The following is a 26,393-nucleotide window of genomic DNA, read 5'->3' as shown; positions in this document are numbered from 1 at the left end:
TTCCAGGCTGGAACAGTTCTTTCAGTGTAGGAAACTAAATGTCATCCATAATTAATTTTGTAATACTGATAACTCACAGGCCAACCCCTGAGAAGTCAAGGATGAGGCTTCTCCTTGCCAAAAGAAAAGGAAACTAAATCTTGCTGTTACAAAATGCTTGATTACATCACACCAGTTCTCTTCAAATGAAAGATCAGTGATACACAAAAGAAAATAAGATATATCAAGAAAACATGTGGTATCCTCTTCTTTTTATAATATTTATTTATTTTATTTATTTAGTAATTTTGTTTGTACTTCCTGAAGAAGGTGCTCCTTGTGTAGAGATTTAGAGTACATTGGGTGCAGAGTGGTGGTTGGAGGTTAGGGTCAACTTTGCTGTCCGCTCCATGGATTTTACAGGCGATTTGCTCTTTGCTTTAAGAAGAGAAAGTGATATTGGAAAAAGTCAGCACTTTTAGATTAAAGCAAAGCACCCTTCACAAAGCCACAAACAAGAAGCAGGACAGAAAGTCCATGGCTTGTAGCTATCCTCGCACCTGCGGAAGAAGTTATAAGATATTCGCTCATCTTGCAGATTTCCAATGCTCCTTATAAGGCTGTTTTAAACACATACATTTATATATTTAATTAGCTTGCCAGGTTGGCTCTGGTGCCCATGAATGTCTTGGCATGCACTGCAAATAACAACACATACAAAATATTTCAGTCCCAGGGAGGTTTTTTTTTTTGTTTTGCTTTTGTTTTTTGTCTGTCTTTTAAAACATTATCCAGAAAAAACATATATACCAAGAGGAACAAACTCAAATACCTTCCACCTCAGAGTGTTCTTTACAAAATCATTTCCAGCATCACATCAGCTGCTAACAAAAATGTCATCTACAGGCTAGAATGTTTTCTTGTAAAACAGAGGAGATACTGGCAAATGGCTGTGCTATTTACAAGGGGGAAACAGATTGCTAAGGAGTTTGGACTATTGTTGAGAAATTATGTTTTCATAGATTTTTTTTTCTTTTTAGAAAGCTATGAAAACAATGGTACATATCATTATTTCTGAACCCATGACTTTATATTAAGTATGTTGTCGAAATAAAAACATTTAGAACTAAATTAATTAAACTCAAATGTTTGCACACCAAGGATATAGCTATTTAGATGTCTTACATACCAGGTCTCAGCACCTGATAACTCCCTATATCATAAAGAATTACATTCAGAATTTATACATACTACTTGAGGTGAAAACCATAAATTTAATTTGGTTACAGTATGAATAAAAGTTCAAATTATAACAGGTTAATGTATGATGAATAGATTTTATAGCTGTGTTGTATACTTGAAAAGAATGAGTGTTATTGATGGGTACAGGCATCAATTCTATAACAAAGTAATAATGGTGTTATAAGCAGTCCATAATAATGCTGGACTTTTAACAACTGGTTATGTTTTAAAAAAACTATTAAACACGTATAAGCTGTTTTTGTAAAGAATTTTATATTAAACTGAATGCAGGATTACACTGCAACCCCAATAAGCACATTTATCATCTCATCAAGAATATACACAATGAAAACAAAAAGAACTCAATGCAAATGCTCATTTTTTTTAAAGTTTTCAGATGTTTTGTACAACACTTGTACATCATTTCTCTGTATCTGCTAACAATGTTTGTAAGTGTAGCAAGAAGTATTTCTGTTCCTGTCTTTGGTAATTTTTTCCCTTCAAAAATGGGGATTAAACTAAATCCCAATTCTCTGAACACTGCTTCATTTTGCAAATACATGGTTTGAGACATTGCATACATAGTAGTTGCCATAAAAGACTCTTAAGTCTTCTGTCACATACACAAGAACTTCTAAGCAACAGTGATATTTCAATTATCCATGTGTGAACTGAATTTCTAAATGAATATTAACATTTAAATGGAAACATGTCTCAAAGACATTGCTAAGATTTTCAAATAAGTCCAAGGGACCTGTGAACTTTGTTCCTACTGAACGAAGGCAGGAGTGGGAAGCCTACTTTTCTCTTAGCCATCTGACAAGGATACCCTACCTGTCCTACACTTCAGTAGTTTGCTGGGCTTCTCAAAACACTTGTTCTGCATTAGGTCATCAGTAAATTTGTTGTAACTTCTTGCTGTGGGTTGTTCTCATACAGATAATGTTTATAATCTTGCCCCAAGGGTTGAGTTTAATTTCTGTGCTTGGTTATACTGCAGCATAGTTTTGTTCTCTGTTTTACACAAGATGTAACATTTGTCATTTGTCACATTTTTAAAAAGGCTTTTCTTTCCCTAAGTTAGCAGAACTTGGTTAGAATCCTTGTTAGAGTTAGATAATTTAATGATGTATTGAATTATTTTCACTTGGTTTATCTCATTTAAATTTTTTTTTTTTTTGATTGAACTAGAGAAATACACTGCTCAAGATAATTCCAAAGAGGTCTTTGGAGACCCATTTCCTCTGCACAAAATATGTACAACACAAATAAGGATGAACACTCAGTAGAGTCTCAAGGATATTTTTATAAGAGCTTTTTTAACTGTTAATGGCATTATAATTTGAGAATTTGAAAGCTGTAATGTCTGGAAGAGAAACAGTATGATACAAAATAGGTTTGACAAACTATTTTGCAGTGGGAAAAGCAGCACCATAACATTTGCAGGCAAAGCAAATATTTATTTTGGTTTGTCTTTTTTTTTTTTTTCAGTATGTCAATCTGTAGCTTTCCAAATTAGGGGTCATATATTGCATAAACATGAAGCCTTTTTATTTATAATGTTCAGGTTCTGCATAAATCATGACTTTCCTCCAATTCAGGGCACATGTTATAATTGCATGTTCTACAGTGACATATAGGATGAAGTGCACCCTCATCTTTTCAGTGATTCATTATGAAATATAGTTGAAGTTTAAATATATTTAGGTTTCTTTTTTTCTGGAGATATGCAAAAGAATTGTATTTTTTCTTTCATGAACCCAAGTACTTCTTCAGATTTTGTATGGGTGAAAGCTGCAAATGAAGAATAATAACATAGCAAAACAAAAAACAGCCTTTTTAGTTTTTTTTTTGCCTTTTTTGTATTCTGTCATATCTGCTCATACTCTATTATTTTGGTTTTCATCTTGATAAAGGATAAATGACCAGAAATAGGCAGAATTTTCCATTTTGACTGTGAATCTAAAACTTATAAGGTGTTTAAATGAAAGATTTAGTTTCACTATTTTTAGACTCAAATGTGAAGCAAAGTACAGATCAGAACCCAAATGTCTCAAAGCCACAAATTATCCACATTCAGACATTTCATGCATATGCGGTTTTGGTGTACATTTCTGACCCGAACTTAAACAGTATCACTGTAACAGTGAGCACAGTAATATAAGTAAAAATCTGTTGATCTGGCTGTGTATTTGCTAAATCAATTACTCATTTCCCCACCATTTCTAACATTATCTTTTAATTAACATAACGAGAACTAAAAGAAATTTTACTGCAGCTCAGTAACACTGGATTAAGCTATGTTAGCCTCAAAGACAGTAACCTGGACGAACAGCAGTAATATGTATACATATATTGTTTTTATATATGGGTCAAGGATTTTCATATTTTGACCTGTCAGCACTGGCATCCAGTTAAATGCTTCCTGTGAGGTACAAATGCCCATGTGTTGTCTTTTGTTTCCTGCCACTGACATATATCCAAAAGAGCAAATATTAATTAAATACTCAACCTTCTCCTGCAAACAAATTCCGTGTTGCCAAACATGTGATCACAAGATAAGTTTTGTGCAGCAGCATGAAAGGGTAGTTAACGATATTAAGCTCTTTGTGATTTATTCAAATACATGATTTACTTAAATGCTAGGAAAACATAGATAAAACAATAGTGATAAATAATTGTGATCTCAGTGTTTAAGATGATCATAGAATCATAGAATGGTTTGGATTGGAAGAGACCTTAAAAATCATTTTGTTCCAATCCCCCTGACATGCGCAGGGACACCTTCCACTAGACCAGGTTGCTCAAAGTGCCATCCAGCCTGGCCTTGAACACTGCGAGGGATGGGGCAGCCACAGCTCTTATGGGCAATATGTGCCAGTGCCTTACCTCCCTGATAGTGAAGATCTTTCTCCTAATGTCTAATCTAAATCTCGCCTCTTTCAGTTTAAATTCATTTCTCCTTGTGCTGTCCCTATACACGCTTATAAAAAGTCCCTCTCCAGATTACTTTTAGGCCCTGTTTTAGGTATTGGAAGACTGTCATCTAATAAAATAATTTGTCTCACAGATGTTGAACCAGATTTCATGGCTGATAGTGTCTGTACCAGATAGCTAAACATCAATTTTGTTCTGTTAATGAGATTAATTTTAGAGCATCAAAGTACAAAATAAAGCGAGAAGCTATTAGCAAAACCTAACTGATGAAAAAGCTATTCTCTGCATGCTTCTGAGCCTCAATACTTGCCTGAAAACTGCATTAATTCTTACAGTTATGCTTACAATGAGTAGTGTATATTCACATAAATAACATAATAAACCTGTGAATTCAACAACACTGCTTTAATATTTCAATAAACGTTTAAGTTTAGTGAGGGTATCCATGAGTTTCCTCTAATAAGTAAGACACTGATCACAATGGAAGACTAATGCCTAGTAAAGTCCTGGTTTTATGCTGACCAGCATAGCAGAAATACAACCAGTCACACAAAAGACTGTCCTATTTTCTCTTTATGTATCATATGATGTCAAAATAGCCTTGCATATATATGGGGGGTATATATTCTGCTTCTGCTGAATATGAGTTGATTTTGCTGTAAAACTGGTTTCTAAAAGCACAGGGGCATTGAAAGCTTTAAAATTTTATTTTTCAGGAATTTGTGCTGATATTTTCCATCTTTAATACCTGGTTTGCTATTTTGCAACACTCGGATTTGCTTTTAGAGTTAGATTTGAACTAGCCTCCTTGTCCGCCACTGCAGAAATCACATGAAATCATAATTTTGTGTTATTTCCATGTAAAGTAAGTAAAAATTAATGAAATACCTGCCTTAATTTTACTGGGTATATTAATGAACTATAAGATTTATTGGAAGATGTTTGCAGTTTTGCATCCATAAAAACAGATGAAACCAAGTATGGTTGATTTTATTTAAAGTTTGATTTGAATACTTCTTTCACAGGTCTTTCTTAAATAAATAGATTCTTCCTCTCTGGTCTCCCAAGTACTATCACTTTTATTCCTCTAAATGAAGCAATCAGTGTTTCCTATAGCTCTTCTATATTGCTGGAATATATACACACACTCAAGAAGAAAATTTCCCTTCCACAAAGGTAAGATCCCCTTTTACTTCTTCAGGGGATTGACTTGTGTAATTTAAGGTTCTATCACCTGTGTTTGATTTTGGGGAACTGAATGACAAAAGATGAGCAGTAAGTAGCATATGCAAGCCTCCTAAGGTAAGCAGTTTTGCTTAGACTTTTACTTTTTTTTTCATTGGCTGTATGGTAGTCAGCCTAAAATAGTGTGAATTGTCTTTGGCAAACATGCCAAACAGGGCAAAGAAATTCATCTTACCAGAAGAAAAGTTCTGGCTTTCGTGTTGTTTTGTTTGTTGTTTTGTTTTGTTTTGTTTTGTTTTGTTGTTGTTGTTTTGTTTATTTTTTTCTTTCTGTTTTTGGGGGGGGTGTTGGTTGGTTTTTGTGTGGGGTTTTTTTGGGTGTTGGTTTTTTTTTTTGTGGGTTTTCTGTTTTGGGTTTTTTGGTGGGTTTTTTTGTTGTTTTGTTTTGTTTGGGATTATTTTTTACATTTTGGAAGAAAACTATTCCATCCAAATTGATGGAAATTTAGAATAAATGTGCATTGAATTTCCCTGAAGACTACTTATACTTTGCATCCAGAATGCAGCTCTGGTCATCTGCTGTGTGTTACTTTTTTGCCAGTGATGTACAGAAGAACAGAGGTGGAAGAGGGATGGGATCCCAGATGGATGGTTATCCCCTAGCTTTCAGTAGGTAAGGTGCCCAGTTGAACTGAGGTATTAAGTCCTGTCATAGTGCAAAAGAAAGTGGCAACTTTCCAAACCTGAGTAGAGGAGAGACTTCTGCTGGAGTTTTGAGCTACTGAGCTCAGAGTTCCTGAAGCTCTTTCTGGGCTAACCCAAGTCACAGCCTTTAACTTGCTGTATCCTACACCTAAAGCCACTTTCTAACACAAACTTGAGATGGAAATACTTGGGAAAGGAAAAACCTGGGGAGAGTTCAAACACAGGCAGCATGTAGTAAAATGATACTTGGCTTCAGGCAGTGATGCAGGACAAGACATAATAAATCTATACAGGGATAATAGGGTAAGAAGGGAGAAAGAAGAGTGAGACTTTGATTTCCTGCAGTTTCACAATGTCAAGATGGACAAAAGTATAATTATGGGTGCACTGGTATGAACAAACATGGGATTTTACATTCAGGCCACTTTCTATAGCATCGTATACGTCAACACATACCTAAGGAAACATTTAAATCTTTTCTTCCTCTGCAGCATATCTAAGAGTCATGGGTTTCTTTGTAGTTCTTCAAACAGTGCTCTTGTCCAGCTCTTAATTCATTAAACACTTGACTAGAACCAGACTTCTTAATTGGGACATCATGCATTATAAAGGAGCTAAAATTATCTCTGCCATCATTCTCAAAGATGAAAATGAAATCATCAAAATGACCGGACCCTGTCATCATTTAACCTTGAACAGGCAGGAATGGTAAATGGGAAGTGCACCAACATTTATAGATTTTCATACTCTTCTGATTAAAATAGTAAAAAATCACTGCATAGTTTGAATACAGTTTTTCAGGAAGATGAACTTCATAGTGTAGTTGGCTTACTACACCTCCATGGCAATTTTTGCATTCTTGTATGATGCCATTTATTTTGTAATTCACAATTTCCATTGTCATCAGTGCATTTCCTTCTACTTTCATCTCTAGCTTTGTTTAAATTGTGTTAGTAAGTGGTTCAAGGCTAAGTAACGTTTTACATACTAGCTTGATTAGGAAATCTTGTTACAGTTTTGCCTTGGCTTCATGAGTGTTACTCATTTTCCAAGCAGTGATTTTGAGTTTTGTTCAAATGTTTATGCTTCTTGGAAACTTATTTAGGCTATTTTGGACTGAGAGTGAGTCTAGCTATCTGGACAGACTATTCTGAAAAAAAACAGCTTCTGAAATTCTAATGTACCTAGCATTTTCATGTGATGCTCTCATAAACAAGTTTAGAGTAGTAAAGTAGCAGTAAGTTAAGTACCTATTTGGTGAAATTAAATATAGTTGACTTGTCTCTGCAGGTGATATGCATGAGCATATCAGAGTTAAAATGATTTTTTAACCTAAGGTACACAGAGTTCAGCTTTAGATATACCCAGAAGCATATTCCTCCCTCTAGTAGCTTAAAACTTCTGTTTTGCGCTCAGCTACCTCAAATTTCAGGTGTTCAGCCAAGGATATAGTGAGTTCTTGATGTCTCTGTATTGTTTAGTGGCTGTAAAACCATGACTACTTCCATAATTATACATTTATTATACTATGGAAGCTTTTTTGTCTTAATACTCAAACTTCCCTGACAGACTTTCTTTTCTTAGAATGACATTCTGCCTACCTGGGTCTCCCAGTTACAAATGTTCAGGCATCAGACATTTGTAGCAAATATCCTAATTCTCCTCCTCCCTTAGTTGATGTTTGAGCCTGCAAAGTTTTGAAGTTTTTTTGTTTGTTTATTTGTGGGTTTGTTTGTGTGTGGTTGGTTGGTTGGTTGGGGTTTTTTACACTATCTTTTTATGTGTACAAGTAATGCATTGACTTCAGCTGATTCTATTTCAGTGAGAGAGTACTTTTCTGGGAAAAGGGTTGCTAAGAGAGATGTTTGCAAATAGTCTATGAAACACCAGTGTTGGCTATTTAAATAAAAATAGCATGAGAAGCAGTCCAACATTGCAACAGCTAAGAGCTGAGGGGATTGGAAGGCACGCTCAAGAAAATGCAGGCCCTAAATTGGTTAATTGGTATTGAGAACCTGCAGCAGTGTGCTTTATGACTGGTCTTATCAGCATTGGGCACATTTCTCTCTCTCCCTATTCCTACAAACCGCAGATAAAATATCTTACCTTCTTTTTTAATGTGTGGCAGGAAAATACAGAAACTGATGCATTTCTATTTATCTGTGTGAAATGACTGATTCCAAAGCAAATTCTTTTTTTTTTTGTGTGACTGTCCTGTGATTATAAATCCTCATCTATTTACCTGCATAAAGTTGTACCCATCTGAATTAAGGTAGAAACTTGGGCTGTTAACAAAAATTCTTGAATTGACTCTTTTGTGAGTAACTTGCTTCTGCCGTTGGAACTAAGTATGGCTCCATGCAAATTGATCAGCATTCTTGCAGTATGTATAAATGTGTTCATATTTGATATATGCCACATTGTAATTAAACTTAACAGAGCCATTTCTGAAAGATACCATAAAGTTGCAACAAGAGTTTCATTTGAAGAAAAATAGAACCCAACTTGTCTTTTTCTTCTGGTGCTTTTGGCATCCTGTTCATCTTTTCATCTATCAGAAAAAAATCTTAAGTGGGATGATACTTTATATTACTCTATCGTCTTCAACAGCACTGTCATACCAATAAAAACATACACAGAGAGGGGTATTATAATATAAAAAGAAGGAAAATTATAATTCTTTGTAAATATTTCAGCATGAGATGTTCAATCCTCTTCTCTCTTTTCACATCTTACACAGCTTAAGCTTATGCTTGATATACGGTCAACCTGATCTATTTTTATCATTTATATAAAATGTATTTTCATGGAACTCAGCTAAGCTCCCATTTATCTGCACCCATTTGACTGGATAAGTATATTTTCTTCTGTCTGATTCCTAGATGGTAAGTGTTTTGAGTCAGGGACCATTCTTCTGATCCTTTGTTTGCCCAGTGGATAATGCAGTCGTTACAGAGATTAAAACAATGCATCTGAAAAACAGAACATACCTCTGTCTAAGGGCTATGAATCACGAGCTCTTAATGATTGAGCTGGAGCAGTTTAAAATGATAGTTCTTCCATCTCTCTACGACACCCTCTTATGAAAATTAACCCCCCAAATAGTAGGAGTGATATCAGCAAACCCCATGCCATTTTTTTGTCAATATAACAACCCAATGGTTTAGTTTATCAGCTGTCATAGAGGTTTAGTTTATCAGCTGTCATAGAGGTTTATTTTATAGAGGCTTATGTCATAGAATTTTAATTTAATGTTCAACCAGGAACCTATTTCCTTCTGACTGGGACAAGACAGGGACTTTGGGTGGGCAACATTTTAAACTATTAGAGCTAAAGCAGATTTCACAAGTCAGAGCTTTCATCCTTGCTACACCAAAAAAAAAAAAAACAAACCACGATGTTATCACCCCTACAGCCACAGTGTACTAGTTTTAAAATGGTGGATTGTGAGAAGGAAGTTTTAAGTATTTGTGCCAAATCCTGTATTAATTCTATCTCCTTCACATTCTATATGGTTCAATTTTTCTACTTTGATTTCAGATCTTTTTACCTTTCTCATCATACTTCTGAGACGTGTGATCAATCATCATCATGGAATGTCATTAATCGTTGTTCAAAGACTATTCAAGTATAAGATGGTCGCTGATCAGTACATATTGTATGCATGTGAATAATTCAAGAGTACAAAGTAGGTAATCGACCTGTTATTTTGGCAGAGTTTCAGACAAGCACAATGCAATGTAGCTATATTCTCAAACAGTATTATTCTACTAAAGGGCTTTGAACTATCTGAATATATAGCTCTCTGTAAGACCTACTGCTAGTTCTTAGCTTCATAACAGATTTATTATTGCTCCCTGACAAAATATCTTGCCTTTTTAACTCTTTTTTCACTTGCACAGAATAAACTGGAGATGGATACACCATCTTCTGTAATCATGTAGAAGTCACTATTATAGTTATCACAGCCCTACAGTTGTGGTTTGGTGGCCAAAAGCCTCTGTCAGTGGTACAGGCAACAGCAGTATCTGAGGGAATAACAGTAGAAATAGGACTGGCAGCAGAAATAGCATCCAGATTTGCTATCTGTATTTTTGTTGCTGTTGGTGAACACATAAATCATATGCATGATGCACTAGGAATACTGGCTGTGGCAGCTTTCACATTTTTATTGTCCTCAGCACATTAGGTAGCTTTGTTCCAACACAGCAGCATTTGTTAGTAGGTGGGGGGATGAATTTCACTGAGTTGGATGAGACTGGATCACCCCCATACAGGCAGGATAGCAAGTTGCACTGCCAAAAAGTATGATGCAACTTCCTTACAATCTGGTAAAATGAAGGGTTTGAGGCAGTCTTTTCTTCACAAGGCAACCAGGAAGATCATCTGCTGCTCTACAAATGACATCTGGCATTATCATCAGCAAAGCAGGATTAATTGATTATTACTGTGGCTGTAAAGGAAGTAATGTGTCTGGAATATCTTTGAAGATCATGAATTATTTAATCAAATGGCAAACCCCTGTCCAGAGTGTAAGAAAATACTGAGTGTTGAGCCGTCTAGGTAGTCCAGCCTAAGATTTCAGAGATAAAGACTAGAAAGAAGTTGATCCAAGTTAAAGGAAAAGCACACAGAAACCCTGAAGCAACAAAATTCATAACCAAGAATGTCCCTGAATCCGAATGAGCTGAAAATAGAAGTTTTCAGGTATTTTTCTTCCCTTCGTTCTGCTCCCAGACAGCTTCACTGTCAGAAACTTCTTCAGGGAGTACAAGCTGTGTGAAGCTTAGATTCTTCTTTTAATTCACTTTCACTTTCTGAGCAGAGGAGAAGTAATCTTCATCCTCATGCTTGAGCCAAATTTTTTTGCTATTGTAAATGAATGCCATTCTTTTGGCTTCAGCAGAGTTGTTCTCATTCCAATCAGCAGATAATTCTACTCATTGTGTGATGCAAAATATTTTCATAATGAAGTTAAGGCACCATAGAAGGAAACTTCCTGCGTCACATTTGAGAAACAGGTGAAAATGTCCTCTGATTTGCTCTATACATGTCAATTAACAAATGGATTGTGTTTTGAAACAAGGAAATCCCATCAGTTATTTCAAAAGCAGGTCCTGCCACGTATGCTTCAACCTCTGATTACCAAGGACAAGCTACCTCATAGTGTAGCAGTGAAAAACAATTTGGGTGAGCTGACAAACAACTCATAAACAGCTTTTTTTCTCTCTTCCATTTTTCTTTCCTTCCTTTCTTTTCTTCTCTTTCTTTACTGTGTGGCCCATCTCCAGTCTTTCCAGTGGCTAATTACCTAAGAAAGTTATATTGGGCATGTAGAACAGAATGACTATGAATCAGCTACTCAGGAAACTCCTGTGGGGTCCCCTACCAGATCTTTATATACCACTTTTGTTCTAAAGGTAAGGTGAGTCTGAAAGGTTCATATTTTAGCTGTTTTTAAACAGCTAATACAAAAAAAAGACATAATCAAGCGCATGTGCAGCAGTAGCAGATGGACAGCAAAATATACTGATAAGGTTACTAAAAGAAAAAAAGATCTTAACATACATGTGTCTAGATAAACAACAATGTAGATGGAGAAGAGGTAAAATGAGTTTCTTAACTTTGTGCATTTAGTTCCTGCTGTGTCTGTCCTCACTGTTTCTGGACTGGTTTCATAGGAGCCAAATATGTAGTGTAGTATCCAAAGACAGTTTTCCATGTTTTCATGCATATAACCTGTACTGTATCTGAAAAAGCAACTGCTCAAGAGTAGTTCAGGCTATGTTTGAATTCTGAAAATGGAAATCTGCCATGGAGTCCCTCTTCCTGTAGTAGGCTGTTTCTAATTTGCCATTACTTGCTTTCTCAAATTCCCTCTTACCCCTACTTATGATTAGCTAAGGTTATTTAACATTTTTTTCCAAACACCATTACTTTTACAGGAATACGATTTACAGGGGAGATGTAAGTTTAAGGACAGAATCCATGATTATTTCAAAATCTGAGAAGACCGTGATTTTCTTCTATGATTCAGTATTCATGCTTCACCATGGGCATAACTAAGGATGAAAATAATACCTCTGATTTCAGAGATGTTTCAAACTAAGCATACCTTGTCTAGCATGAGCATGTGGGATTGAGATGTTAAAACTTGTAGAACACCAAAAATGAACACATATTGTTTGGCGAGTGTTTTCTGTTCTTAGTTCCTCAAGCTGTGTTTTTGTAAGAGGAAAAGAAAATAATAGAAAGGTGACAGTGGTGTACTATCAGTCGTTAGCAATGGCAGCGAAGGATGGTTACAAAAAATAGATACCATTTTGCTTGTGATGGGAGTTAGAACTGCAGATCCACCAAAAACAGTTCAGTTTTACTAAACACTAGGAACGGGATATTAAATACTTGTATGTGTTTGGTTCTATCAGTAAGTACACACATATAAGAAACTAAGATATGGGCTTTTTGAATGAAACATAGGGCAGTAGTGAGTTCATCCTGTGTTGGAAATCCTGGCCTAAAAAAAATGGGTTTAGCTGCTGTTAAGACCTGGTTTTGTCAACAAAGTTACTTGGAGCACATTAGCACTTTTCAGAAGATGCTTACTGTTTAAAGGTCAACAACTAACTGGTTGATAGGGCTACACCAATTGCCATGGGAAGAATTTATTCCATTATTTCAGAGAAGCTAAAAAAGTGAAGTGGCTTTGTAGCAGGATGAGAGAACCAAAGTGTAAATTTCAAGTAAAAACAGAGATTATAGTGTATACAGGTGCAACATGGGATAGACCTTGCATCACCTTTTGATAGAATTTCTGAGGATGGCTGGATAAGGTTCAGAACAAGAAGAACAAAACCATCATTTGTTTTTTGCTTTAATGTAGTCCTAAGGAAACAGAGACTTGAATGTTTGTTGTTCAACAATCACAGTTAATGGCTCCCAGCCACATGGTTTCAGAAACAGCAGCCACCAAAGATAAAGTCTTTCTCTTAGTGAAGAAAGAAGAAATGTTGGCTGTTGACATAGTGCAGGCTAGAGCAGACTTTTTGTCCCTTCACTTTAAGAGGAAAAGTAACATAAAAGAGCAATTAAAAAAAAGACCAAACAAAAAAAACCAAACCAAAAGCAAACAAATCACAGAAGTTGCTTTATATTCCATATGATTCCAAACTGGACATAAAATTTGTGCTTACAGTAAGCTGATAAAATATTCCTGGACTCTGTAGATAATTAATAATAGAGGCAGGAAGGAATGTCATTGGTTTATCAGGATCACCAGACTGAAGAAATATGTTTTCATCCTCTTCTTTTGTTTTCATACCTGATATTCAGCTTCTCAGCATGATTTATGATGCCAAGAATCCTGGTTGTTCTGTCTTAGGTAAGGGACACCTTCTCCTTTATGCTCCAGTTCAAGTCACTCACTGCAACTTTGCTACCATCACAAGAACAGTTTTGGCACGTAGCTGCGTTAATAGTTGAATTTGTTACAACAGGAAAGAACAAAAAGTTGCTGGAAATGTGGAGTCTGTGTGCAGGAGGTCAGAAAATGAACCTCATGTCACTTCTTCATTTGGAGCTAATTCTTCTTGAGTTCTCTGAACCTGATCTTGAGTCTGCAAATCAACTAACAGCTTTGAGTGCTTTAACAGAGCATTGGCAGAACAGGATGAGTTTGGGGGATATACACATTCTCAGCACACCAAATTCTGCAGCCTTTTGTGTTACTATAAAGTTGAGTGACTTGAATGAAGGTAGCAAAGTTTGTCTAGATTTATATCCATGAAACAGTGAGATTTGGTACAGCCTGTAGATTATTTAGCTTCCTTTTACTGGAATTCTTGCGCCTCAGTTAATTGCAACATTGCTTAAGAGTTACAAGGCTCTGTGAGAACTCTGTACTTTCCCCTTTGGACTAAGATACATTGCTATGAATTATGCAGGGACAAATGTCTGTCACTCCACCTACATAGGACATTTTCTGGATATATGTAGATTAGCCTGTCAAATTACTTAGATTCCTCTTAAGATGTGATGGCTTACTTCATCTACTGCAGCCCATGAATATGAAATGAAAGGGTCAAGCTGTGTTAGCTTTGACTTTTTCTTTCCTGACTTCTTTGACTTTGAGGTATACATTCAGTGCCTCTCAGTATATTATCTGAAGATTGTCTGTGGGAGATATTCTCTTTACCTCTTTCTTCCCATATTGGATTAAGCTAACAATAACAAATACCTCTTACAGTCACACAGCATTTTTCAGAGCAGCACAAAACGCTTTATGGACCTCACATCACTTCGTCAGCCCTGGCTATGTAGCTCCCTCATAGCTATCGTAGCTATTCTTACTTTTATGTAAAAGAGAATGGCAGAAATATCTGTTCAGTTGGGAAATGCTGATATTTTTAAATGGCAGTGGCTGTAAACTGCTTTTCTAAACAACCTATTAAATATCGTTAAGAAAGAAGTGAAATTCTGTGGTGTGCTTGAGGATTGAAGGATTTAAGCAGAGTGCAACCTACAACACTAAATTTTGGGAACAAAATATTCATCTAATCAGAGCCAATCTTATATCAGTAGCCGAGTTCTTAAAAAATAGCTGAATAGAGATATTCAAATAATTTTGCAGTGTCATGTTTCCCTTTGCTGTAAATGTATTTTGCAGTAGTCTGTGAGCATGGAAGTAAAACTTATTGCTTGCCAATAACTATACACTAGCTCTCTAATATTGGAGAATATTTGATACAATTACCCATGGTTAATAGTATTTTTCTCATCAAACAGTATTGCTGAAATCAATGTATTACTCAACATAAACAAACACATCACAATCACCCCGTATGTCTGTCAAATAGAAATGTGGTTAACAGTAATAAATTTGTGTTTAACCATGTTTCTGTGTTCTAGACTGGATGGATACATTGCTTACATGTAATGCAATCACACAGCAGTCTTGTGCACATGCATATACTTAGCATGATTTTGAAGAAGGGAAGAGTTTCTCATTTGACAGTATAAGGAGACTGTGTTGATTCGTGGTATCATAAAATGAAAGACTGTTATAGGCTATGACACCTCCTCTCTCTGCTTTTCTGACGTCTCACAACTGATATCTTCCCTTTCTTAGCTGAAGTTGCTCCTGAGTTAAATAGAGCTAAAAATCCTCACTGCCTTTTGCTCCTGTGGGTATTTCTATTGGTGTAGAGTGAGTATAAAATGGCGTGAAAATCCAGATCTCACCAAAGCTGGAAAATTAAGACCAGATTTTCTCAAGGAGAAAGGAAAGTGAATCCTGGTTCTCAAGAGTTAAACTGATGCTCATCAAACTACCACCAATAATTACTGTGTAACAAGTGACCATTAAATTGAAATTAAGCCTAATATAGATTCTTGGTACACGCTTTTTTCCTCAGTAGATGAGCTTCACCTCTGTTGAATGCAGCATTAATCTGTGCTTCGCAGTAAAACAAATGAATTAATAAACTATGTTTTAATCTGTTTAATTTTAAAATAATTTATGATTTGGTTTCTCTGTACTTCATCTGCAGTAATCTTTCCTCAAGGAAAAAAATTACAGATTAAGTTTTTCTATGATTTCTTTTTTTTTTTTTTTTTACAGGGACCTTTCCATGTAATAATCTATTACCTGTCAAGTAACAAATGTCCAGCAATCAGTCAAGATATTGTTTGAAATAAAGACATAAACAATATTATTGATTCAGTTATATATCCAAAGTGATTTAGTGGATTACCTGTTGTGTGCACACTTTGGCTGCAATGCAGTATAGTCTATAGGTACATATTTCATAAACTTGTGACTATTTTAATTAATTTCACATAGAACTGAAGAGAAACCAGAGTTTTCACTTTACAGAAAAGTCTGCTACTTTGAAATGTATGAGCCCAATGGAAAATAAGCAATATATACATTTCTCTAAAAGGAAAGTCATAGTAGAAAGATGATTTTAAATCAATTGAGATACTTTTCTTCTAACAGCTTAAACATTTTTGAAAGAGCTAAAAAATGAAAGTGGCTTCATTTCAGGGAAACAGAACCGAATGTAACTTATAAATAAATTTGAAAACTATGCAGAGGTAAAATAGTGGTGGTATGTGCATCATCTTTTCTAGTACCAATAAGAATTTTTATATGAATAATCATAGTGCTCCAATCCGTAAAGAAATGTATTTTCCGTATCAAAATGTTTTTCTAATAGTATGCCTGCAAGATTGAAGTGATTTTTACAATAGGTGTGCTGTGAAATTTGTTGTATTCCCAGGTTTGGTTTTGATGAGATGGCATTTGCTAGCAGATAAATGATGCATCAGAACAAACAAGGTTAGTTTCCATTATATATATTCAGCTTGGTTCTGATCTGCCTTATATTGGGCCTTCAGTGTAAGCAGAAGTGACCCAGAAACCCTTAAACCTTCACAGTTTGTTTTCCAGAGAATTTTTGAGTATTTACAACGTCTTAGTTTTTTATCCTGTGCATCTCTCTATTGCAGTCATACAGTGATCAACATCTGCACCTCCTGTATATTCACGTACCTTCACATAACTGTGAATTTTACTGTACCAATGTAGAAAACTCAGACTTATACTGACTGCAGGTTATTTATACAGTGTTGTACAAAATCTCTCAAACGAAATGAATAGTATGCTAGTCTCTACGTGACAAATAATTGAGGCACGGACATTTTGATACATGATTCAAAGCTAATGGTCAAGCAGCTGAAGATGAGAAGGGCACGTTCTCTGAGGAGCCCATGATCTTTCTAAGGCCTATACAAGGGAGAAACAACCTGGTATATCTAAGATCTGCTTAGATTTAGAAGTCAAGTTCCTTATGGAAGTAGGATTGTTACTAGAAGTAGATTAATTTTGCCAGATGTGAGAGATAGGTGTTAGGTGACTGGTGTAAATTAACTTATGAAGAAACAATTCTGAATGGGAGTTTTATTTCATTTATCATGCATAGCCATCTTAAGATGAGTCATTCACTGACATGCTCCTCTGTTTCTACACACACTACAGGGAAGCTAAGCTTTGATTTAAAAGCTAAACTTAGGTGGACAAAGCCAGTAGAGATAAAATCCACGTATAGGAATTTAAGGCTTTTTGCTGTTTCTGCCCAGAAGCTTATTCTTCAGGTTTTAGGAAGTAAGCAGATAGCAGGAAGAACAGAGCCAGAAAGAACACTCTTCTAGTCACAATTCCTGGTTACCTTGTTGAGTTAGCCTCCTTCTACATGCCGGAAAGCAATCAAATGAAAGCTCAAAATGCTTTACCATACCTGATTGTGGACTTTGTTTGGGAATTTTGGCTGCTGCTTCAGGGCTGGAGGTGGCACGCACACGCTGATTGGCAGAGTTATGGATGCTACTTGGAACAGCTGCTGAGATGTTTTTGCGAGGTTTCATGTCTTGCAACCACATTGGAGATGCCTCAAAGGCTTGCATTCGCCGAGAGTGGCTGTTAGCATTGACTTTGAGAAACGCCTGGGCCTTGTATTCCTGAAGGTCTCCATAGTTGGCATCGGTCACCCTGCACTCATACAAGCCTTCATCCTTTTTCCTCACTTTTGAAATCTGAAGCTTGTGGGAGATGTCATTCCCTTGTACTTTCACTGTCTGCAAATTTGCCAGGAGAACAAACAAACAAACATGTTGTCAGGTGTTGTTCTCTGGAAAGACTCTACCAATGTAGTGCCAAATTAATCAGTGGTGTGATTGTGCTTACTGCAGGGAAGTTGCATCAGGGATGAGCATGATTATTTGTATCTAGGAGGAGGTGTGATGTCTTTGTTTCTAAAACTGTTCAGATGATTTGCTCTGAAAGGCTAATTGGCATCAGACAAACAACCCAAACTACCATGTTCATTCCAATTAATTACTTAAGCTCATGAAGACTCTTCATTAGCTTTCTTACATAAATGTAATATCTGTGCACTTCATCAGTTAAACCTTTCAATTAGTTCACTTTATTGAATAATTCAGCTTTTGGACTTGTGCATTAACAGTTTTGCTGGAAATGTTGGCCAATATTTAAACTTCTTTAATAACAATTTCTTGGATTAGCTTGTAGTCTCCACTACAATGAAACTGATCTTTGACATTCAGTTTGTCTCATTCAGGCGTGTACCTATGGCATTTTTTGTTTATTAACTATAACAAGACATCTTGTGCCAGGTAGTTCCTTTTGTCTCATCTATAGAGGTGCATGTTTATTAGAAGTCACATATTTCTGCAGCACATATTCAAGTAGCACATATTCAAGATCATTTTAAAAGTTGTCAGCTAAAATAACTCCTGATTTATTTTTAATTGCTTTTAATATTTGAGGGTAACATAACTTATTTTTGTCTGATATAATTAAAATACACATGAGTAAATTATGCATCCAGAAATTCATGATAGCTATTAAGACGCATTAGGGAAGGTAACACATACTCCTTTCTGTATGTTCATCACTTCAGAGAATTTATATTTAATTAATTGTTTATTACTCTCTATATGGATGAATATCTCTTGCCCCACAGGAAGCCAGTTAAAAGGGATTTACTGGGACAGAAAACTTCAGCTTTGAAGAGCTCCTGAACCCAGTTTACATCCACCATTACATGTTTATGGATGTAAATGTGGCTTTGTGTTTTATCACTGACAGGCAATGAGGAAACATCAGAGTGATGCATATATGGTAGACCATGAAAATGGAGAACTGTTCAATTGAAACTAGGCAAGTGTTATTGGTGATTATACAACATATTGCTTCTGCTAGCTTGGTATGCTGCAGTCACCAGTGCTGGCAAAGCACCTATTCTGCCTGCTTGATAAACTGAAGAGTAATAATTGTGAATATATTATTGCTTTAAGGTACTGGATGGACTTTACAGCCTGCTGTGTTTTATCCAGCTCGAAATTTATACTTGACAAACTGAGTTGGAAGTATGGATTGCATACTTTCAGGCATAACATATGCAATAATAATTACATGGAACGTGCTGGATAGTTATTTAAACCATATTCAATAATAATATATCTCTACTGAACTGTTCATATTCTGCAAAAGGATTAAAGAAAGTTCATATGAATGGAAGGAGGATCTTTAGGTCATATCCTACGCTAATTTGCTCCACTGCAATATCTGCTAAGTTAACCGTGTTGCGTAACACTAATGAAAAACAGAATTTGTTTTAGGAATTTAGAAATTTGCGGTCAGCATGTATGCATGTTTTCAATTTATTCCTAATTATCACTTAAAACCAGTAGAAGCAGTGTATTTCAGCACAGCTTAAAACCTCATTTAGTATATTTTACCATTTCTGTAAAGAATTTATGAAATGCACTTAAATTTTGCTCCCCTCTTCATGAAGATACTTCCCAGTAGTACTAATGGAGACTCTGTGTTTGCCTTCAAGGAGAAAAAAAAGGAAGGCTACATTTGTAACAAGTGTAGATTGTCAACCTAATGTTCACTTTTTTTAATTGTAAAAATAAAATGTTAGCTTATAAAAACACTGGCTAAATACCCCCTCATGAATTACTACTATACATAATGAGAGAGATTTTTCAGTTGAAGGATGGGACAAGCTTTACAACTTGTACTGAGTCACAGACCTCATGGATTGCTATTGTAATTTTGAATGGCCAGTATTGATAAGGAATTAATTGGCTTACAGTACTACATCTAGTGGAATAGTATCCAAAGACCACATGTGGGCCTCATTTGTAACATAGTCTACTAACGGAACTGAAGATACAGTTGACAACACAAATAGTTTCTAGTGTATGGTGAAAAGTATCATAGGAAATCTAAGTATGGCTAGATTATGTATCATTTTGAATATCATGTACTCAAATTCTCTCTTATAAATGCCCTTCAGCTACACCTAGCTGCACTTCGAGCCAATGTAATTACTTGGTTAATTATTTGCTGGCGTCAAAAAACAGCAAAGGATTTAACATAAATTTTTCACCTCTGTCACTTGTTTAAGCTTTGCAGGTACTTCTTTGGCTGTAGCTAAAAGACACTTCTGAAGGGATTGTGTCTGAGAAAGAGAAAACCCCTGTGGGTTGATAAAGGAATACCCATGCTACATTATCTCCCAATTATCTGTGTCTTTCCACTGCAGTAAGCACCACACCAAGACCTCACCACCATACATTAGTTAGGATGCAGAGGGAAGAGGGTCTGAACTCTGCTGAGGTCAGGGGCTGGCTATGGCTGTACCTGGCACACAGTACAGGTCTGCTGAGTAAGGCATCCTTCCCCTGGACGAGGGTTGGAGCAATGTTGCTCCTAATTTTGTTGAGACAGCTTTCTAACTTAATTTTGAAACATCATATTGGTAACTATGCTGTCAGAACCCCACTTCCCTAAGAAACACTTTCAGTGGCCAAAAGTGGAGACCTCCCAGTGGGGAGGTCTTGTCCAAAGACTTTATGAGCTTTTTTCTGCCAGCCGATATGAACCTGGGAAAGCACCCGTTTAAACACTTGGAAACTCCACTGAAGGGAAGCACAGCTTCACGACCAAATTCCAGCCTTAAACCCAGCTTTGGCACGATACGACGGGCTCAGCAGTCACCAAGGGTAAATGGAAACAGGAAGTATAAGGACGGGTGCAGACTGGCTGCTTCCTGGGATGGAAGCAAGAGCCTTCCGAAGGTCTGCCAGGACCTCGCTTCATCTCAAGGAGGGGAAGGCTTCTTGGGGCAGGATTGGTACCCTCTGCCGGGGCCGGAGTGGAAGGAGCTGAGGAACGAGTCACCCTCAGGCTTCAGCATCCGGCGAGTGTGGGGAGGGGATGCCCGGGGGGAGGGAGGACGGGACCACCCTCGCCGTACCCAGCCGTGCCTGCTCCGGGGTGGCCGCCGGCAGCGCCTGGGATGGGATGCGCCTCCGGCAGGGCCGGCCCGGCGGACGGGGGTGCCCGCGCCTTGCGCCGCCACTTACGCTGATCTTGGTGCCGTCGCTGTCCAGGTCCCGCTCGGGCAGGAGCTCCACCTGTAGGGAGAGCAGCGCGCCGTCGGTAGCCAGCCCCCTGCTGGGGACCACGCCGACCCGCACCCCCCGCCCCGCCAAGGAGCACTGCGAGCGATGGGCGCGCCGCGTGTGCCCCCTGCGGGCCGCGCTGGGAGGGGGGGCGGGCAGCTGGGCACCCCAGGGAGCACGGCAAGCGGGGCACAGCCCTACGGACGGACCCGCCTCACACCCGGCTTCATTGGGGCTGCTGAGCTCCGAGACCCTGGCAGAAGGGGAAGGGAGGAACTGCCCTGGGTGGCGGTGTAAGCGCACATGGCCCCCTTTGGCCACTCGGAAGGCTGAAATTGTGCTGTTGTATGGGTTTTATCTTCTTCTTTGGGGCATTGTTTCCCCCCCTCCGCTCCCAAATGTGTGCCTTCCTGTGGCAGCTGCACGCAGAGTTAGGGCTGCCAACTTGGCTGCACCAGCTGTAAATTGGAGGGCACGTGTAGGATCTTGCCATTTGGGAGATGAAAAAAAATCCCACTAGGAGCAGTCTCTGAACAGCTGCTTTCCGAAGGGAAAATGAAACAGAGAAAAAAAAAAATTAGACTTTGGAAATCCATGAGGTTTTGTGAACATCCCTAAGCTGCATCCCGAGAGTGACAGGCACCAAAGGCACTGTCCCTTGAGGTGGGTATTTTTCTCTGCAGGTTTTTGTGCTGCTAGTTCATGGTCAAAATTAAGTCCCTGGGGAGATCCAGAACCTCCCACTGCTTCCTCCTTCTCTCCCCCCTTCTCTCCTTCCATCTCCACCCTTTCTCCCATGGCATTCATTCCCTGGGTGGTTTGGGAATCCCACAGCAGAAGATCAGTACCTGAGTGCCTGTCACCTCAGCTCCAGCCTCTTGGTCCTCAGCCGCCCTCAGAAACCACCACTGAATTTCAAGGTACACTGAAGCGGAGCCACTTTGGAAAGCACAAGACATCTCCACATTCTGCCCTTCAGTGGCAGTGACATTTCGGGGAAACTCAGTGAATTTTGCTGCAAAACAAATGCATGACATGTTGGGATCTCCTCACGCCACTCATTGTTTATTCTCTGATTTTTGTGTTGCTTTTTTCTCCTTTCTCTGTTTTTTTTTTTTTTTTTAATTTCAAATTAATTTATCTCTTTTCTCATTGCCCCTCTTTTCTGATTTTCCAGTTTCTCCACACATTGTTCATTCTTCCCCCGCCCCCCCCCCCCCCCCCCCCCCAGTTTCTCTCATAAACAGCTTGTGCCCTTATGCACAAATCTGCCTTCTTTACAGTCTAAGCTCTGCTTGTGGGAAATGCTGTAGACCGCCCTGGTTGCTCCCATAGGCTAGTAAAGTTTCATGTAATTAGGTCCAAATACCCTTGGGCAGAATGCAGTATTTCACTGGACTCACTGAGGGATTTTGTGCAAGACCAATCTGGGAGAGGAAAAAGGAGATCAGACTGATTTATTGTATTTCATAGGGCTGAGCTGGAGACGTGCAAATTGTTAAACCTTCCACAGCTGGCTGGCATAGCTTATGGAACGGGCACTCTTCTGAGGCACAGGTCACAACCACTCATCAAAATGCCGATTTCAAAGGCTTTACATGAGTTAGTTACTCTTTCTGAGAACCTCTGCCTACATAATCAGACCAAGGAGCAATACATCTTGTGTTTCTCAGCCCTGGTAGACACTTCCTAGAGCTAACCTTCACCTTTGTATCCCAGTTCTTTGACAAACAGGATCTACCCATTTCAGTGTAGCACTGCTAGGTTTAAACACTAATCCTGAGGGACACAGTTCAGGGCACCAGTATCATCCTTTCTTATAACTCACTTTAAAGATGTGCAGCATAACGAAACATGATAGTCAAGTGAGGGGGGCTACAGACAAACAACACAATAAATAAAACCTGTGTTTCAAAAAGGGAAAAATTTGGAAAGACCTTGCAATGTTGCTTTCTGTTATACATCATTACAGACTGACTAGAATGTATTATGATGGGAAGGAAATATTGCTCATTGTCTCCTCCCCTCTTTCTTGCTCTTTATCTAGTCTTCCTAGCTAACCTGGAACTGGTGGGATAATTTAGTAGCCTGTGTTACTTCTTTCTCCTTTTAGATTTGTGCTTGGCAACAGATATTTAGCAAAGCTACTAGCTTTGTGGTTTACGGTGCCCCTTTTTCTGCCCACCTCCCTCACCCTTCTTCCTCCGCCGCCGCCCACCCAGCCAGCGGTTGCTAGTCACCGGGTTAAACTGAGAACTCTGCATTTTGTGTATTCGGGGCTTGTAAGTTTGGTTGGTTGGGGTTGTTTTCGCTAGTTTGTCCGTTCCCTATCCTCCTGGCCAGTGCGTGCGAGCGGTGTGGGGTCGCGGAGGGGGATGCTGCCGGCATCCTCCCGCGATCGCACCGCCGCGCGCAGCAGCGGGAGCTGCCGGCAGGGAACGGCGGGAGCAGGGGTCTCCCCCGCGCGATCTGTCCATGGTGCTAACAGCGTCGCAACAGCCTCCTGATCCCAAACAACAGGCTCCTGCAGCGCTGGCGCTGCTTGAAATGCAAAGGCGCGCCTTTAGGCGGGGAGGGAGGAAGCAAGGAGACGGGGGGGGGGGGGGGAGGGCTTTAAAGAAGTAGATTTTGTCTTTTTCTCCCCTTTTTTCTATTACCCCCCCTTTTTTTTGGGGGGGGGGAATACAGATAGTCACAGACTCGAAATGAAGGTCTAAGTATTGCAGGAACATAGGAGAGGAAAGGGGAGGCAGCACTAAAGGAGGATCAATGTTTTGAGAGAGGCAGTAGATTTACCCACCTGATACTTGGTCTGAATGCAATAATTATGCACGCACGGGTAGGTGTTTATTGTATGCATACATGCACATACACAGACATACACTACCCAAACACATGTATGTCCATTCACCAACAGTCCTTTACTCTTCTGAGAGGTGTCTCTTATTTCCCCTTTTGCAACCAAGTAACGGAAGCCTGTTTTATTCCCACTTTGGGAAAACTTCTCACTTCTGTTCCTATTTAAAGACAATTTTTAACCTAAGTGTAAGCCTGATGCCTGGTGTCTTCATCTCCTACCCACTGTGTGCTTTTTTCCTTTTAGTCTCCTTTTCCTCTTATCCTCCTCCCCCTAATCCTGTTCTCAGTCTGTTTTAGCATTGAAAAACATACACACGGATTTGACAATAAGTGATCTTACCTTGGGTAGAAAGTCCTTGTTGAATATACATAACTGAAAAGAAAATGAATCCAACATAAGCTAGAAAGATCCCCATCATTCCAAGACGAAGAAGAAGTCACATCAGGGTAATAAAAGCCAAAGGTGCCCTCAAAAAAGGAAGAATTGATATATGAGTGTGTGTATGTATCTCTAAATACGTGAACAGAGAGATGTTACAAAAAAGCTCTGTATTGTAGCCCTAGCTGCAACACTGGCAGCATTCTGCTACTCAGTGGAGTCTTTTTCTTTGGGAAGAGGGAGTATTGCAATATAGTGTGGTTCAGATGAGCCGTCTCAGGCGCTGTGTTGCTTGAAGTCCAGATTCAGACTAAAAAAAAAAAAAAAAAAACACACAAAAAAACCCAAACCGTTGAAAAGTGGGTATCAGCTGCCTTCTGTGCCTTTTTTCAGCTACCTGGCAGCTTCGGCCAACGTCAGCTCTTGCTGCTCAGGATGGCGTGATGACTGCCCTCCCTACACACTGATACAGCTCGAGAAGAGGGGAGTGGGGGAGAGAAGGGGGGAGGGGGGAAGAGAGAGAACTCTACTGTGCTTGTACTGCTTCAACTTTTCCCTCTAATGGCTGCGATAATGCCTTTAACCCTTCCCTCTCTCTCTGTTCCCTACACTTCTCTACCTGCTCTGACTTCTACTGGCTCCGATGCTGGGGTAAACCTGAGCTTTTTTTTTTTTTTTTCCTTTCTTTTTTGCATAGTCCACAGCTTGTGATTGTAGAGAGAGCAGGGAGTCTTTCTTGCACTCATGCAATCTTCGGTCTTATGTTCGAAAACGTTCAGTGGCTAGGAGGGCAATGCAGTGGTTTGATTTTTTTTGTGAGTTAAGCTGTTCCTGTTTTCTGCTTTTTCTCTCCCTCTTACAGGGTCTAAGAGAGGAAAATAGTTACTCAGTAATCCTACTGCGCTCACTATTGCCTGCCCCAAATAACTGCTTCCAGCATCTTACATTAAAATGTTGATAATTTTGTCTGCAAAGGCAAGTACAGGAGATTATACTTAGAATATGCTTAAGATACATGCATTTATATAGATTCCTATGGAAAAATATCTAGCTAGATAAAAATGGATGTCGATATCCTACAGATTGCTCACAGTAATATATATATATTTATGTACACCAGAGAAGGTATTTACAGCATATTAAAGATTGTTTCCTCCTGCAGTGAATGTTTCCTTCTCTCTTCCTTGTTTTCTTCCTACATATGTATTAATAATGCTTAGACAAGAGGCTAACCTTGACTGTATTAAGTGTTCAAAACACCCTGAAAAAACATCTGCACTGAGGGAAGTTCTCTGACTAAAATCATCGTGCTGCTTGTAGTAAGAAGCCATCTAGAAAGTGCTTGTTGCACTAACCAAGCACCAAATACCCTCACAAAGCTGAGACAAAGGCTAAATAGAATCTGAAAGGAGCACCTGATAATCACTTAGACTGCCAAATAGCTGAATTTAACTGCTAATCACAGACTAAAAAAACATTTAAGACATACCAAATTAAAGAGAATTTTATCTTCATGGGCAATATGTTTTTCAGTTAGATGAATAGCTGGACAGGTTCTTTCCTTCTTCGCAACAGGAGAGCAGCAGTTCCACAATGGCACGAGATTCAACTTTTACCTTACTTGCTGCACCATCCAAATTACTACATGCATACAAGATATTTGATATATCTGCAGAGATCTTTTTCTCAGAACTAATGCCATCTGACTGGAGAACAATGCTTTTGTGTACATTTTAGCATTTATTTGTTTTATAACTGCATGAGTTCTCATGTTTCTTTATGAAAATAAGGGAGACATTTTTCCATGGTAATGATCTATTCCATTGATGTCATACCTTAAGCATAGCAATAATTCTGTGTGAAAAATGAGTGCAATAAATAAAATATAATTTATATTATTAAAATGATTCCCCAAATAGCAAAAAAAAAATGCCTGCCTGAAAGATTTTCTATTACTACAGAGTTTTAATTACTTTAAAGGTGGTCATGATGGATATATTCAAAACCAAAGGAAACCTGTGAAACAGAAGTGCAAGTCTTTAAATTATCTGAAGTAACCGAAGACTGTGAGTGATTCAGTGATTAGATACACCCTGTGGGGGTCTTTACAG

The 26,393-nt window shown here is 38.4% G+C and overlaps 1 protein-coding gene across 3 annotated transcripts; it reads right to left on the bottom strand.

Moving 5' to 3' along the window:
- Positions 1-234: 234 nt before the first annotated feature.
- On the bottom strand, positions 235-24,910 carry VSTM2A (V-set and transmembrane domain containing 2A). 3 transcript variants are annotated; one of them, XM_062610934.1, is made up of 5 exons: positions 24,244-24,909; positions 21,893-22,059; positions 21,006-21,056; positions 17,345-17,681; positions 235-539 (listed from the first exon to the last, which is right to left on the bottom strand). In XM_062610934.1, the coding sequence occupies exons 1-5, from the start codon at positions 24,320-24,322 to the stop codon at positions 463-465; spliced, it is 711 nt and encodes a 236-aa protein (XP_062466918.1). In that variant the 5' UTR covers positions 24,323-24,909; the 3' UTR covers positions 235-462. The 3 variants fall into 3 exon arrangements, with proteins under 3 accessions (XP_062466918.1, XP_062466917.1, XP_062466919.1); XM_062610933.1 differs by having other exon boundaries at positions 235-417; positions 24,244-24,906; XM_062610935.1 differs by lacking the exon at positions 235-539 and adding an exon at positions 540-677 and having other exon boundaries at positions 24,244-24,910.
- Positions 24,911-26,393: the final 1,483 nt, after the last annotated feature.

Source organism: Pezoporus occidentalis, unplaced genomic scaffold (assembly GCF_034315485.1).
Source record: "Pezoporus occidentalis ecotype Australia unplaced genomic scaffold, CSIRO_AGI_Poc_V1 ctg15, whole genome shotgun sequence".
NCBI lineage: Eukaryota > Metazoa > Chordata > Aves > Psittaciformes > Psittacidae > Pezoporus > Pezoporus occidentalis.
Note: the sequence above shows the minus strand (reverse complement) of the source record. Positions and strands in the feature narration are given on the sequence as shown.

Bases quoted from the DNA above. Each gene is read 5' to 3' on its own strand.
- VSTM2A (XM_062610933.1), bottom strand. From the start codon at position 24,322: ATGATGGGGATCTTTCTAGCTTATGTTGGATTCATTTTCTTTTCAGTT. The intron at 21,057-21,892 runs GTACTGATCTTC...CTCTCCCTACAG, and splicing joins CTGAGGTGACAGGCACTCAG to GTGGAGCTCCTGCCCGAGCG. The intron at 17,682-21,005 runs GTAAGTGGCGGC...GCAAATTTGCAG, and splicing joins GCGACGGCACCAAGATCAGC to ACAGTGAAAGTACAAGGGAA.